The sequence below is a fragment of the Elgaria multicarinata genome, chromosome 1, assembly GCF_023053635.1.
Source record: "Elgaria multicarinata webbii isolate HBS135686 ecotype San Diego chromosome 1, rElgMul1.1.pri, whole genome shotgun sequence".
Lineage (NCBI taxonomy): Eukaryota > Metazoa > Chordata > Lepidosauria > Squamata > Anguidae > Elgaria > Elgaria multicarinata.
This window is the reverse complement of record NC_086171.1, coordinates 59,690,222-59,704,360: the sequence shown is the minus strand read 5'-3', so window position 1 is coordinate 59,704,360 and position 14,139 is coordinate 59,690,222. Positions and strand designations below refer to the sequence as shown.

The window sequence follows — 14,139 nt, the reverse complement described above, 5'->3', positions numbered from 1 at the left end:
GTGGATGGGGGTCATTTTGAGACCACTCTCACCTCTCTGCGTTGCCTGGGTCGCGGGCTATATTTTTGTGAAAATCGGGTCAACCGCGCGGCTCAAACTGCGTTTTCGGCTTTTCGCCCATAGGATTGCATTGAGGGAAAGAATCGGGGATAACTGGGGGGGGTTTAAGCTATCATTCTGAAAATTCTTGTGCACAGAGAGTCGTGGATGGGGGTCATTTTGAGACCACTCTCAACTTTCTGCATCGTACGGGTCGCGGGCTAGAAGTTTTTAAAAAATCGGCGGGAAAAATACCTTTTTCAAAGGGCTGAGGGGCAGAGTCAGCTCCCGGTCATGATGATCCCAAAGTTGGAGGAGGGCATAGGCAAAACAGGTAACTTGGGATTCTGGGAAACTTCTCTTTCTTCATCTGAACGGGCTTTTCCCCGTGTTTTTTAAAACAGTAGCCCCACCAAATGCACAAACACAACCTGAAATCATATACTAAGCCAAGAATAAGAGATAGAAACACAGCACTGCTCCCCACCCTAACCTTGGTGAACAACTGAATCGATGTGGTGCAAGGGGATGAGCTCCCCTAGGGCATCTCATCGTGGACGTGCCCCCACTCTCTCCTGCACTGGAAGGCCATTAGAGCCTTCCAAAGAGAGTAAAACGGTGGAGCAATGCCTATCATGAGTCGAAGTGAATGGTCACTTTTCAGTGGTAGAGCAATGCCTATTATGAGTTGAAGTGAGCGTTTTACTTCTTCTCAGAGCTGTTGGTGGCTGTCTTGAACTGGCAGCTACTTCCCCCTCCCCCGGGCACGTCCCCCTATTGCTGGTAAAAGACAGATATAGCCTTTTTAAAAAAAATCTTCTTGCTGTTTATTGAGCAACACTGCTTCTTTTAATTCCACCCCTCCTTTGTTTATTGATTGATTTATTCCATTTTATATGCATTACTGGCTTATCCTTGGCTCACTTCCTTATGCCCCCAGAAATGCCAGCTGCATGCCTGCCTGCCTTCCCTCCCTCCTCCCCTGCCCACCTCGCAGGGATGTTGTGTGTGGGGTGCCCGATTTTCAAAAATTCCCCAAAAATCAGGGGATGATGGGATTGCTTTGAAACTTGGCGTGCGTGTGTATATCCCCATGAGGTGTCATGGTGCCAAACATGAGGTTTCTAACTTGAACAGAAAAAAAGTTGTATAATTTTTTAGCTTTCAATGCAAGCCTATGGGGGGGGGGGAAACGGAGCTCCGGATCCGGATCCGGAGCTCCGGGTGGAGCGGAGCGGAAGTGGGCGGAGCGGGGGCGGGGTGGAGCGGCCCGATCCGGAAAATGGCGGATCTGCAAGTGAAGCGGAGCGGGGGGTCCGTGCACACCCCTAATGGTCACCCTAACTATAAGCCTACTAAGACTGTGGCCTGCAGATACAGTAAGGTCTTAATGAAAAGACATACAAGGAAAGTCAATCACTGGGGACAGAACATGCATAAGCATTTATAGGATCTTCTATCTCTGTTTAAGTGTCCTGAAAGTGTTTGTTGCTGGTCTCCAATACAGTAGATATTCATTATCAAGCAACAAATGGATAATTGAAATGACACCTATTTTACATTAATTAGCTCTCACATAAACATATCTAATTACACAAAAACAATGCAAAACACAAAGGAAAACATTCTTACTTCTGTAAATGTACCATCCAATTAATATCAACAACTTTTACATACTTATGCAAAGCTAAGGCTGTAGGCCCGTTGACACTTACATGGGAGCAACCCTAGAGAACACAGTGAAATATACTTCTGAGTAAACATGCATGGGCTTGCACAGTAAAGGCATCTTACAACAGGGATTAAAAAAGCATTTTACAATAGGGATCCCATAAAATTAAAACAGCTAAAAATAATGAGCAATAAAATATTTTAAGGAGACAAGTGGAATTACAGCAACCTATCACTGCTTGACTGGGTTTGCATGGAACAAGCCAAAGTGGGTTGTTGTGTTGTCTGAACCTGGACTGTTTCCTATAGGGTAGCTTATATTTTGTGCCCTGCTTCCCATTTGCAGTAACCACGACAGAGAGAAGAGCCACACATAAAAAGTGGTGGGGGGAGTGTAGTTCTCTCTTAAAAGGACTTGGGAAAGTATAGAATGGAAACACGGTACACTCAAGTGTCAGACCAACACTTAAAACCTCAGGAATAATTTTGCTAAGTGGCCAATCTTGTCTTCTTTCCTCAAGCTGTCACTGTCAAAGGCTTGTCAATTCATTGTATAGGCAGTCTCATCTTGTCAATTTCCTTGTACATTTCATACTGCACTTCCTTTCCTTTCACAGGCAAAACATTCAAGGGCACTGAGAAAGCAAAGCTATATATTTGACATCTGCAAGTGTGCACTTGCGTGACTGTGAAAGGCCAACTTTTTAAACAACAATAACACACATTTGTGCAAATCCTTGAGGCTGACAATATTAAGGAGAGAGGGGGGTAGTCTTTAGATAAATGTCTAATAAATGTGGAAAGACTAACAACAGGGTATTTAAAAAAAATTAAGCTAAACTTTTTGGCTTCCGCCCTCATCAGTACCTGTGCTTAAAAAATATTTTTAAATACTATTGATAGTCTTTCCATCATCATCTGTAATGGCCCCATTTGTGCAATTCTCAGGGCCTGGATTTGGGTTTTTTTAAAGCTGTAGAACAAAAACTGGGTCATGATTGGAGTAGAAGGGGAAAGGGGTGGGACAGGCAGACAAGAGGAGTTCCACTGCATAGGACCATAGGGGTATTGGGTGGAGGACCGAGGGGTCAGGAGGGGAGAACAATCCACAGTGAAGATCATCTGTTGGATGCACCGCAGGTTGTACTGAAAATAATGGTAGGGTGGCTTGTCATGTTGTGCGAACTCAACCAGAGGGTCAGCCCTGTTCAAAAGAAAAGAAAAAGCCCTCAACGTCTACTGCTCTGTTGAGAGGGAACTGCTGTGACTTAGATTGTAAGCCTATGCGGCAGAGTCTTGCTATTTACTGTTTTACTCTGTGCAGCACCATGTACATTGATGGTGCTATATAAATAAATAATAATAATAATAATAATAATGATAATGAAGCTGAAAGCTGAGTTTTAGTTATGGTAAATTTCAAGTTATCTGTGTATTTTCGAGGTGTTTGTATTACTGTATATATAAGGTGACCATATGAAGAGGAGGACAGAGCTCCTGTATCTTTAACAGTTGTATTGAAAAGGGAATTCCAGCAGGTGTCATTTGTACATATGGGGAACCTGATGAAATTCCCTCTTCATCACAAGTTAAAGCTGCGGGAGCCCTGCCTTCTTTTAAATTTGGTCACTCTAGTATAGCTCCTACACCTTTAACTGTTGTGATGAAGAGGAAATTTCCCCAGGTTCCCCATATATACAAATGACACCTGCTGAAATTCCCTTTTCTATGCGAACCACCCAGAGAGCTTCGGCTATTGGGCGGTATAAAAATGTGATAAATAAATAAATAAATAAACTGTTAAAGATACAAGAGCCCTGTCCTCCTTTTCATATCGTCACCCTGGTATGGATGCTTTCTTTCGATGTATTTGTCATGGCCTTTGGCTAGTACAATGAACTTTGGATTGATAGTGATTGATGAAGCTGTGCCTGATCTACAGCAAGCAGGATATAACACTTTGTAAACGGGTTGAAGACAGTATATGGAATGTCTCCTGGGCCCGAACAGTTGTCAAAACCATTATAAACTGTTATAAAACAGTAGTGTAGATCCTGCCCAAGAGACAGTGTACAGGTGCAGCTTCATTCGGTCACAACCCTGTGATGGTTTAAAGAAGATTCACAACTCTGATTTCACACACACACACACAGTGCTACCACGGAGCAAGTGAAGGCAGAATATGGCAGTAGTAACTGGTTGCATAGGTTGGTTGGTGTGGTTGTGGGGTGTGTGTTGATTTCGATCAGGTACCCCTCCCCCCTTTGAAACATTTGCCCCGTGTTCTAAGGCCCGCGTTTCCCTTGATCCTCTGGGTGCCTCTGCTCGTTTCTCCCACGCGAAAGGCCCGATCCTTCTTCCTGCCGGAGAATCGGGTCCCTCCCCGCGCCTTTCCCGGTGACTCTCGTTGCAGTTTAAAAATCGAACGCCGAGCCACGGATCGCGGCGGCGATCGATGTGATCGTCTCGCTCGCTCGCTGTCCTAGTCCCCTTGCAAGCGGCGTCCCCGACGCACCCGGGGCGAGAGGAGCAGCCGGAGGAAAGCGCGTGGCTCTGTCTGCGGCGTGCATGCGGCACCAGGTACCCCGCAGGCAGGGACACGCTCCCTCCCTCCCTCCCCCTCCCTTTGCCAGTCGGTTCCCCCTCGGTCTTTGGGGGTGGGGGGTGCGGGGGGAGGAGGAGGCAGCAGAGACGCGGCTCTTGCAGCCCGATCGCCTGTACGTTTACTCGCAAGTGAGCCCCTCCGAGATCTCCGGGAAGAGCGTGCACACGGGATCGCGGCCTGGCGGAAGAGCTTCTCTTCCCGGCTTACGCTGCCTCTGCTGGGCAGCTGCTCCGCATCTCCTCCTCCTCCTCGGCTTGCCAGGGCAGAGAGCAGCGCGCTTCCGCCCGCCATGTGGGGACTTGCTTTTTACAGCGGGATGGTTGGGTCGGGCTCAGACCTGCAAGGCGGTTTCTTGCCCGCCTCCTCTGGACCATGAGGCTCCTGATCGGCGGTGTAGCAGTGCAGGGAAAAGGCTCCAGCATCCTTGCTTCCAGTGCTGCTGCCCAAGCGAATCAATAGCTTCCTGCGGTTGCGTCAGAGTAAAAGAAAAACACGCACCAGGGGATCCGGTCATGCATCTTGTGCATCATCTGATGTGGTTCAGTCCTTATGATCCGTCCTCACAGAAGCTTCCTGTGCTGCTTCTCTGGGCGTTTTCGCACCAAAGAAAAAAGAACCCTCTACTACCGTTTCCACTATGGCTGGGCTCAATCCACACTGTAGAAGTCCTTCTTCTTCTTCTGCCTTATAATTGCTGGGCAGGATCTACACTACTGCTTTAAAGCGCTTTATAACAGTTTTGACAACTGTTGGGGCCCAGGACATACTCCCTATACAGTTGTCAAAACTGTTATAAAGTGCTTTAAAGCCATAGTGTAGATTCTTTGGGGGATTTGAGAGAATCTGGTCTTTAACCTTGAATAAGTACCACTATAATAACACATCAGGTTCTGTTGTTGCCTTACCTGTGGCCATGGCTACGTTTATCAAATGAACTAATTAAGGGCTCCTTTAAATAAAGTCTCGTTTATAACCTTGTGCTGATGGCGAGGGTGTGTACTGCTTGAAAAAGAGGGAGACCCACCTCTTTGCCCTGTTGACAAAAATGGAAGGGATGCTCACGCTTGCATTTGGCTGAATTTGGTTTTCTCAATAATTTTGAGAAGACTAAAAATTGAACGTGGATGTTCAGACATCAAATAATCCTGGCATCACTGCCCCAACCTATGTGAGATGCTCAGATGACTTCTCGTTTCTGTAAGGCTGTGGCCAGCAATTAGTTTTAGCAGAGGGCCATGGGCCATTTGGACAATGGAGTGGGGAAGACAAGGCAAGGCTCTGGGCTCCTCTCCCAACAATTTTTTGCTTCCAAGGCCCTTTCTTGACGGCAGTGCGTTGGCACCATGAGGCCTCAGGCTCCCACATTGGCACTCCTTCCCGGCATCTGCACGGGAAGGAGCACCAATGCGGAGTTGCCGCCACTGGTGGGCCGAACACTGGAGAGGAGGGAGGAACACGGCAGCCAGCTCTTCTCTCTCTGGCTGCCCTGTTCCAGTCCACGCACACCACGTGTGTGTTTTAAAAGTTAATCTGTAGATGCAAACCTTTGCATCTACAGATTTTTTTAAAAAAGGGGGGGAGGAATGGGGCAGCCAGAGGGGGGAGGAGAGCCGGTTCGGGCGCCATGTGTCCCTCTCTTCCTGCCCATCCGGCTGCCCCATTCCTTCCCTCGGGTTTTTTTAATCTGTAGATCCAAAGTTTCGCATCTACAGATTTAAAAAAATTGGGGGGGGGAAGCAACAGGGCAGCCAGAGGGGAAGGAATGGAGGGACACAAAGCACTCCAAACGGCCCTCCTCCAGCTGATTGCAACCAGTTGGGGGTGCCATCGGCTCTGGCACACTGTGGCGTTACAACCCACAAGTCAGTTCCCTAATGCATGTCTGCTGGAATTGGTAAGTCTGAGTGGGTGGAGTTAGAATGTCTTGGGAAGGGGGAGGAATGATATATAAGGGAATGACTGAAGGGATTGAGAGGAGACTTTTAGGTACTCTTAGAGTCTTTAGCCTTTTGTGCTTTAGCTTTTGTGTGCAGAGTACTTGGGTACTGGAGAGTTTGAGGTTCAGTATAGAGAGTGGTGTCTTTTGAGTGGGGTGTGCAGATAGACAGTTTGTGTAAAATAAACAATACTGATAATAAAATTCAAGAGTGAATGTGTGTGTGACCGGAAAGTGTGTATGTGAATGGGTGAAAGGATTGGATGAGAGGTTTCAAAAAGGGTTTTACATGTTTTATTTTGAAACAAAGCTTGTGAACTTTTAAAATAAATTTTAATTATTTTGTTTTTAAACTACCACAAAAATCCCACGTGTCTGTTTGGCATTTATCATCTGAAGTTTATACATTTAGCACCCACTCTGACAATAATTCACCTCAGCACATATAATTCACAGCGCATTATTTTATTATTGAAATCCTTCTCCATTTAACCCCTTTCCCCACATAGTTTGGAGAAAGGCGGTGTTTGTCCCTCACCTCAGGTGTATCAAGCTTGGCTTGAGCAGGGAGTGTCCGTGGCCCGGCCTGTTGTTCAGAGCCTGTGTCGTGGCACACACCTCTACTTAAAAAAAGTTGGGGTAAGTGCTTGACTTTTTTCAAGTGGCGTTTAGGGGGTTTGTCCCTGGATGGCTTCCGGATGGCGGCTGCCTCATAGATGACTTGCCACCACTCCGGGGCAAACCCCTCATCAAGACAGGGTCCAAGTTAAGTAAGTGCTGCTCATCCATCTCTAGCTCTGATGCTGGCAATGAGTGTGTGGATGAACATATTTGGCTCATGGGCTTCCAGTTGCTGATACCTTGATGGCATTATTATTTTTATTATTAATAATAATAATAATAATCTGCATTTGTGTTGATGAGTAAACTTCCTTCCCAGATTTTTCTTGATTGAACACTACCCGTCCATATCCCTTCATCATATATCCCCCTGGGTTCTCTGTTAAGAAGTCAAAAATTGCTCAAACTGCAGCTGTTCTGCTTCAGTACCGGATGGGATGTCATTGCATCCAAAAGTGCCCTTGATTTGAAGCATTTGTCTTTACAGTTCCAGAGAATTAGGAAGACAGTGGCTATTTATTGAACAGTGAATCCCAAGATGTTACAAGTTAGACGTAGGTCTGCCTCTTGGCGTCAAGGATGTGTAACCCAGCCCAAAGTGGCTGACACAGGTCACAAATTATGTTGTCTTTTATCCTTTGTGGCTCTAAAATCATACAATTGCTTTAAAAAAAAAAAAGAAAAAAAGAAAGGCAGATGGACCAAATGTTAAAACATAGGATATTTTATCACAACATGTGGAAATAAATAACTTATAATAGGTATTGAGCAAATGGTAAATTTCCAAATGTTTTAGTACCTCTCCAAGAGAATGGGCAAGCGCAGGAACCTACAAGCAGAACAACAATAAGGGTCCTCTGCATAATTTTGTTGATCTGCTCCCTCTGGAATGCTGAAAATGTCTTCCTCTTGCTGGTACTGCAGCTTGGGCCTGTATTACTGGGGGGTGGGGGGAAACAGGAGGGGGGATTTTGGGGAAAAACAAAGAACGGTTAGTCCTTCCTGCAGGTTCATGGTAGCCCTGTTCTGAACCGTAGCTATACATACTTACACTAGAATAAAGAGAAAGGTAACCTTCAGCTCTTTTATTAGTGTCACATATAGTTTGGTTCTCACTGATACTTTTATAGCAATGTCCTTTTTATATTCTCTTCACCATATCATTAATAGGGTTGAAGATGTGAAAGTAGTTTCAGCAAGGCTACGTACCCTAATTACATGCTAGTCTTAATATTTTAAAAACGGCGACAGACACGTCATTCCGCTGTTTCTTGTAGACTTCTTTGAGATGGAGAATGATAGGATGCTTTTGTTTTGTTTTTCATTTCAGGGAGGGTGAAGAGGTATCCTCAAGGCACCCCTACTTGCAATGCACACGCTCAAGTCACTGTCCCCTCTGTTCACATATTTGCAGGTTTTTGTAATGCTTTAAAAACCTGTTTGAAAAGAGAGGACAGTGCAACTGAAAAATCAAGGATGTACACCATGGGCAACCACAGGTCTATTGTACAACCTCCAGTTGGTGTGTGTGCATTTAAAAAAACACTATTAATCTACAAACTTCCACTAACCCCATTGCTGGTGTGTGTCTGTCTGTCTGAGTGACCTAGTTAGCATGTAATGAGAAGCCACAGTGGGCGAATTTTCCCATGGGGCTTTTTGGTGCAGTGGTGGCTACCATTTTGAATATTTGAGCTGTAGTGGGGACACACTATAGCTTGTCACTACATAGAATCCTAGAGTTGGAAGGGGGCGATAAGGCCATCGAGACCAACCCCCCTGCTCAATGCAGGAATCCACCTTAAAGCATACCTGACAGATGGTTGTTCCATGCAAACCCAGCTGGGTTGGGTTGTTGGGTGTGGTTGGCAAGCCACCCAGAACCCATGGACAGTTTTGGGGTTGCAGGTGGTTCCTTGTTCTGTGTGAATCAGGTGACTCTCTTTCATATTTATAATAATTATTAGGCACGGAGGCCAGGGAATGGCTTCGGTACAAATCACAGGCAGATTGGTGAGTACAGCTTTGGTCCTATGGCTGCAGGACAGGTGGTAGGAGGAAAGTAGATTGCCAAAGTTTTGGACTTCAACTCCCAGCATTCCTGATCAGTAACAGGAAGGTTACAACAACTGGGATTATTTAGCTTAGAAAAATGGAGGGTAAGGGGAGACAAGATAGAGGTGTACAAAATTATGCATGGTGTGGAGAATGTAGATAGGGAGACATTTTTCTCCCTCTTCCATAATACTAGAACCCAATTGGGTCATCCCATGAAGCTGATTGGTGGGAGATTCAGGACAAATGGAAGTACTTCTTCACAAAGCACATAGTTAAACTATCGAACTCACTACCATAAGATGTGCTGATGGATGGCTTAAAATGGGGTTTGATAAATTCCTGGAGGAGAAGGCTATCAACATTTTTGTGAACCGCCCAGAGAGCTTCGGCTATTGGGCGGTATAAAAACGTAATAAATAAATAAAAATAAATCAATAAATAAATAAACAGCTACTAGACCTGATGGCTATGTGCTACTTTCAGTATACACCAGTTGCTGGGGAACATGGGCGGGAGGCTGCTGTTGAACCCGTGTCCTGCTTGTGAGTTCCTGGTCAACAGCTGGTCGGCTACAGTGTGAACAGAGTGCTGGGGTAGATGGACCCTTGGTCTGATCCAGCCTGGCCCTTCTTATGTTGGCCATGCTGGCAAGGCCTTCTTGGAGTTGAGGTCCAAAATATCTGGAGATCCCCACCCCTGCTGTAGGTGGTTGATTGAAATAAAGCTGATTTCATCTCATTCATCCTCTGATCTCAATCATGTCTATTTTTCAAATTCATATTGCCTTGGAGTTATTTATTTGTTACATTTTTAAGCCACCTAATAGCCAACACTCCTGGCTAGATACTCTGTGCATATCTACTCAGAAGTAAGCCCCGTTAATTTCAGTTGGGTTTACTCCCAGATAAGCTTGAATAGAATTGCAACCAAATTGATAATATATTATGCAGACCTCATTAATGGGCTTAATTTGTTGCTGTTAGTTTTTGTACCCTGCCTTGAGCCACTGGATGATGGCATTAATAATAAAGTTTTTTTAAAAAACAAACAAACAACTAACTAAATAAAGTGGGGGCTTTTTCCCAATGGTTAATAATTTTTATTTTACAAATGTGTTGGGTATTAGGCTTACTTATAAACAATGCTCCTCTGACCTGAACGTTTTTATCCTAAAGCTCAGGAATGTGTGAGCCTGACCTGGTTGCTTAGGAGCAAGGTGAATTCTTCATGTGTCCAGAGATATTCTTCTTTTTATGCCAGAGCTGAGTTTTAGCATTCCGTGTATGTTTGGGGGCTGATGCACAGAGCAAGTGAAGGCCTGATTTTGCCAGAATGCATCCTAGTAGATTATGCCCAAGGTGAATATTATAAAAGGATATTGTATTCGTTATTTTGTGTTTGTGCATTTTATTTTTAAAAATGTTATCTTTAACAATGCAAGTAATTACTCTCATACTCTCCCAAAGCTGCTTACAAACATCCATAAACTGCATTGAACAAAACACAATCAAATGCAATTAAAAAGCTAAAATTCAATCACAGGATAAAATAACAGCATGCAGGTGCAAAATAATTATCGATGCCCCTAAAACTGATTAAATATGGGCTTTTCTGAGAAGGAAGCGGTTATACAGTCCATTCCGATGTAAGTTTACTGGGAAGGGATTCCCCATTGGGTTCAGTAGGACTTCTAGGTAAACATGCATAGGCTTGAAGCTGCTGTAATGCTGCAATATTGTGTGTGTTTACTCAGAAGAAATCCCCACAGATTTCAACAGGATTTACTCCCAAGTAAAGTGTGCACAGGGCTGCAGTGTTACTGCCTGAAATAAGTCTCATTGTGTTTAGTGGGGCTTACGGCATGCAATATGGTTGCAGCTTTACAGCCCAAGCCGATATATGTTTAATGAGAAGTAAGTCTCACTGTGTTCTTAAGGGTTTACTCCCCAGTTAGGGGAGTAAGCAGCTGTAGCGTTCTAAAAATGGGAATGGAGCTGCCAGGAAAGCCCCTGTAGAACATAAGAGCCATGCTGGATCGACCGAGGGTTCATCTAGTCCAGCATTCTGTTTGTTTGTTTATTTATTTATTACATTTTTATACTGCCCAATAGTCGAAGCTCTCTGCGCGGTTCACAAAAATTAAAATCATGAAGAGCGTAAAAACAACCAACAATCTAAGAACACAAATACAAAATACAATATAAAAAGCACAACTGGGTTAAAACCACACAGCAAAAATTGATATAGGTTAAAATATGGAATTAAAGTTTGTTCCTTCAGCTGGCGACAAAAGGAAAACAATGTTGGTGCCAAGCGAACCTCTCTGGGGAGCTTGTTCCACAGCCGGGGTGCCACAGCGGAGAAAGCCCTCCTCCTAGTAGCCACCTGCCTCACTTCCTTTGGCAGGGGCTCACGGAAAAGGGCCCCTGTGGATGATCTTAAGGTCCAGGCAGGTACATATGGGAGGAGGCGTTCCTTCAAATAACCTGGCCCCAAACCGTTTAGAGCTTTGAATGTTAGTACCAGCAGTTTGTTCACACAGTGGCCATCCAGCTGCCCGTGGGAAACCCACAAGCAGCACACGAGTGCAACTGGTGTACATAGGCATACTGGAGGTAACCATCAGGATTGACAGCCATTGAAAAAACCTCCTTCCACAATTTGTCGAACCTTCTTTTAAAGCCATCCAAATTGGTGGCCATCACTACATCTTACATTAGTAAATTCCATATAGATATGTGCTGTGTGAAGGTAAGGTAAGATGTATATGTAAGATGTTCCACAGAAAGGGTGCCGCCATGAAAAAAGGGGTCACCCCTGACAAGACCCCCTGCATCAGGGCCTCTGTGATAGGTCTCGGGAAGTCTCTCATATAACAATATGAGAGCAGCCTGCTATATAAGAGGAGGCCGTTGACGGTTTTAAACAGTACCATGCTGAAAATTTATCCCACATTTCCCCCCCACCCCCCAATTTGATCGAAAAGAAATTGCTTTCTAAAAGCAATTCAGAGGAGAAGAAAAATTCGGAGAAAATTTCAGGGGCTGGGGTTGGGGTTCTTGTGCTTAACTTACTTGTGAAGCAGCTGAGGAGTGTGTGCAAACGACCTGCCTTTCATTGTACAATCATCTCTCTGGCAACTCGTAGCCTCCTTGGCTTCCCACACTTCAATTAATTTCATACCGTGGCTGCCTTCCCTCTCTTTCCCCAAAATGCCCTCGAATGATGCTAGCTATGGGATATTAGGAAGGATGTAAAATGGGGCTCAGGTTGTTGACGCAGTTGCTGCTCTTGCCTCTTGCCATCCCCCCCCCAAAAAAAACTTCATAAAAGAGCAATAAGCTATGCTACAACTCCTGCCAGTGGTGAGCCCGATCTATAAGAAACAGTTAGAGAATTTCTCCTCCGCTTGGAGAATTTTGATGAAATGGTTCCCCCAATTTCTCTGCCCATAAATAGGGCAGAGAATTTCCAAGGCTCATTTGTGCACAGCTCTAGTTTTAGAGGCAATAGACAGCGCTTTGAATCAGGAATACAGGAAGTTGCCTTATACAAGGATTGGCTGCTTGTCCGCGTAGCCTTCCCCAACCTGGTGCCCTCGAGATGCTTTGGACTCCAATTCCCAGCAGCCCCACTCAGGCTGCTGGGAGTTGTAGCTGCAAACATCGGGATGACACCTCATTGGGGTGAAGCCCAATATTGTTGACTCTTGGACAGATGTTTCCCCTATCCCCTGCTCTCTTGATTATTTTAAGGGGAGATGCTTAGGATTCAACCTAGGAGCGTCTACTCTGTGCCAAGCATGTGGTCTACCGTTGAGCTATGATTCCTGTCCTAAATGGGGCCTGCAAAACTCAGTTGTTTGGGGAATTGATGTGCACAGCAAAGGGTTGTGTGTCGCTTGTGGTCCCGGGCTGCACATTGGGGATACACAAGTGCTATACGAACGTTCAGCATCCATGCATGAGCATCTCCCTGAGGTTGACGACCCAGCAAGGGTGGTACAGGTAGAAGCCAGTTTGTTTGAAAATATGCCTTCTTAACATCAATTAATTTTTTTAAAAAGTACTCTTCTTTAAATAGGGCTGTAAATACGTGGTTCATGCAACCTTCGTTATTTTGCTTATTCAGTTTTGACTTTGGGTGGCAACTTTGCTCCTATAACAATCAATATTTACCAATTAAAAAACTGAACCCTCCCAAGCTTGGCTCATTCATTTTGCTGCTTCCCTGCTCCTCCAGGTCTCAGCTTTTCCAATCCCATGAACTGTGTGTCGCACTATCTATCAATCTGGCTGGTGCCAAATGTACTTATAGATTAATCTCTTCACACTGCAGTGGGCTTTCTGCCACCTGCTGTACGTAACGGTCCATGGTTCCGTGTAAATCAGCTTTAAATGTATTTATTTTAAAATCAATATTTGTGTGTGCCTGCCAATTTGGGGCGATTTCTGAACAGGGCTTTCACAGGAGAATTACGCTTAGGGTATAGCTTAAATATAATTAAATATTGAATTAATAAGCGAGGTTCACAAGGTAATTTTTAACAGGCTTTTTATGTTTGTTTGTTTCACTTTAGTTTTAAAAGTACATCACTCCTTAGCTGCTATGGAGCGTGTGTTTACTCCGCTGGAATGTCTGCTTCCAAACGGTATTGTACCTACTCCTTACATTTCTTTTAAGAATGTTTTTGTTGCAAGAGTATTCTGCATTATCACATTAAAAGGCTGCTTTAGTGATTTGACAGGCCGTGGTGGTGATATGTAACATTGAAAAAGAGCGGTAATTCAAGGCTGAGTCTTTCATAGCAGTGTGTGTGTGTGTGTGTATGTACATACATAAACAGGGAGATTAGGAATTGGCATGATCAAGTTCAGACCAGAAGCCATAGTAAATGGCTACTGATTTGGGGTTTAACTCAGGCCACAGCTAGACCTAAGGTTTATCCTGGGATCATCCAGGGTTCGCCCCTGCCTGAGCACTGGATCCCCTGTGTGTCACCTAGATGAACAGGTTTGACCCCTGGACGATCCAGGGATAAACCTTAGGTGGCCTCAGAGAACTTACCTTTATACTACCTATTCAGCAGGTCAGGATGCCAGCACTTAGCCAACTGTCCCAATCCTTGCCAGGTTTGGTCATAATATTTTTAATTTTTTATTTATTTATTTATTGTTTTTCTAAACCATCTTTATGAAGCCAACCAAGG

General features: G+C 44.6%; 1 protein-coding gene across 1 annotated transcript in view; it reads left to right on the top strand.

The window, feature by feature from the left end:
- The first annotated feature begins 4,220 nt into the window (after positions 1 to 4,220).
- Positions 4,221 to 14,139, top strand: part of TPK1 (thiamin pyrophosphokinase 1) — a 347,090-nt gene continuing 337,171 nt past the window's right edge. The window contains exons 1-2 of the mRNA XM_063129032.1: positions 4,221 to 4,290; positions 13,510 to 13,581. Coding sequence (XP_062985102.1) covers positions 13,539 to 13,581 — 43 coding nt within the window. The 5' untranslated portion in view covers positions 4,221 to 4,290; positions 13,510 to 13,538. The remainder of the gene's footprint in view (positions 4,291 to 13,509; positions 13,582 to 14,139) is intronic.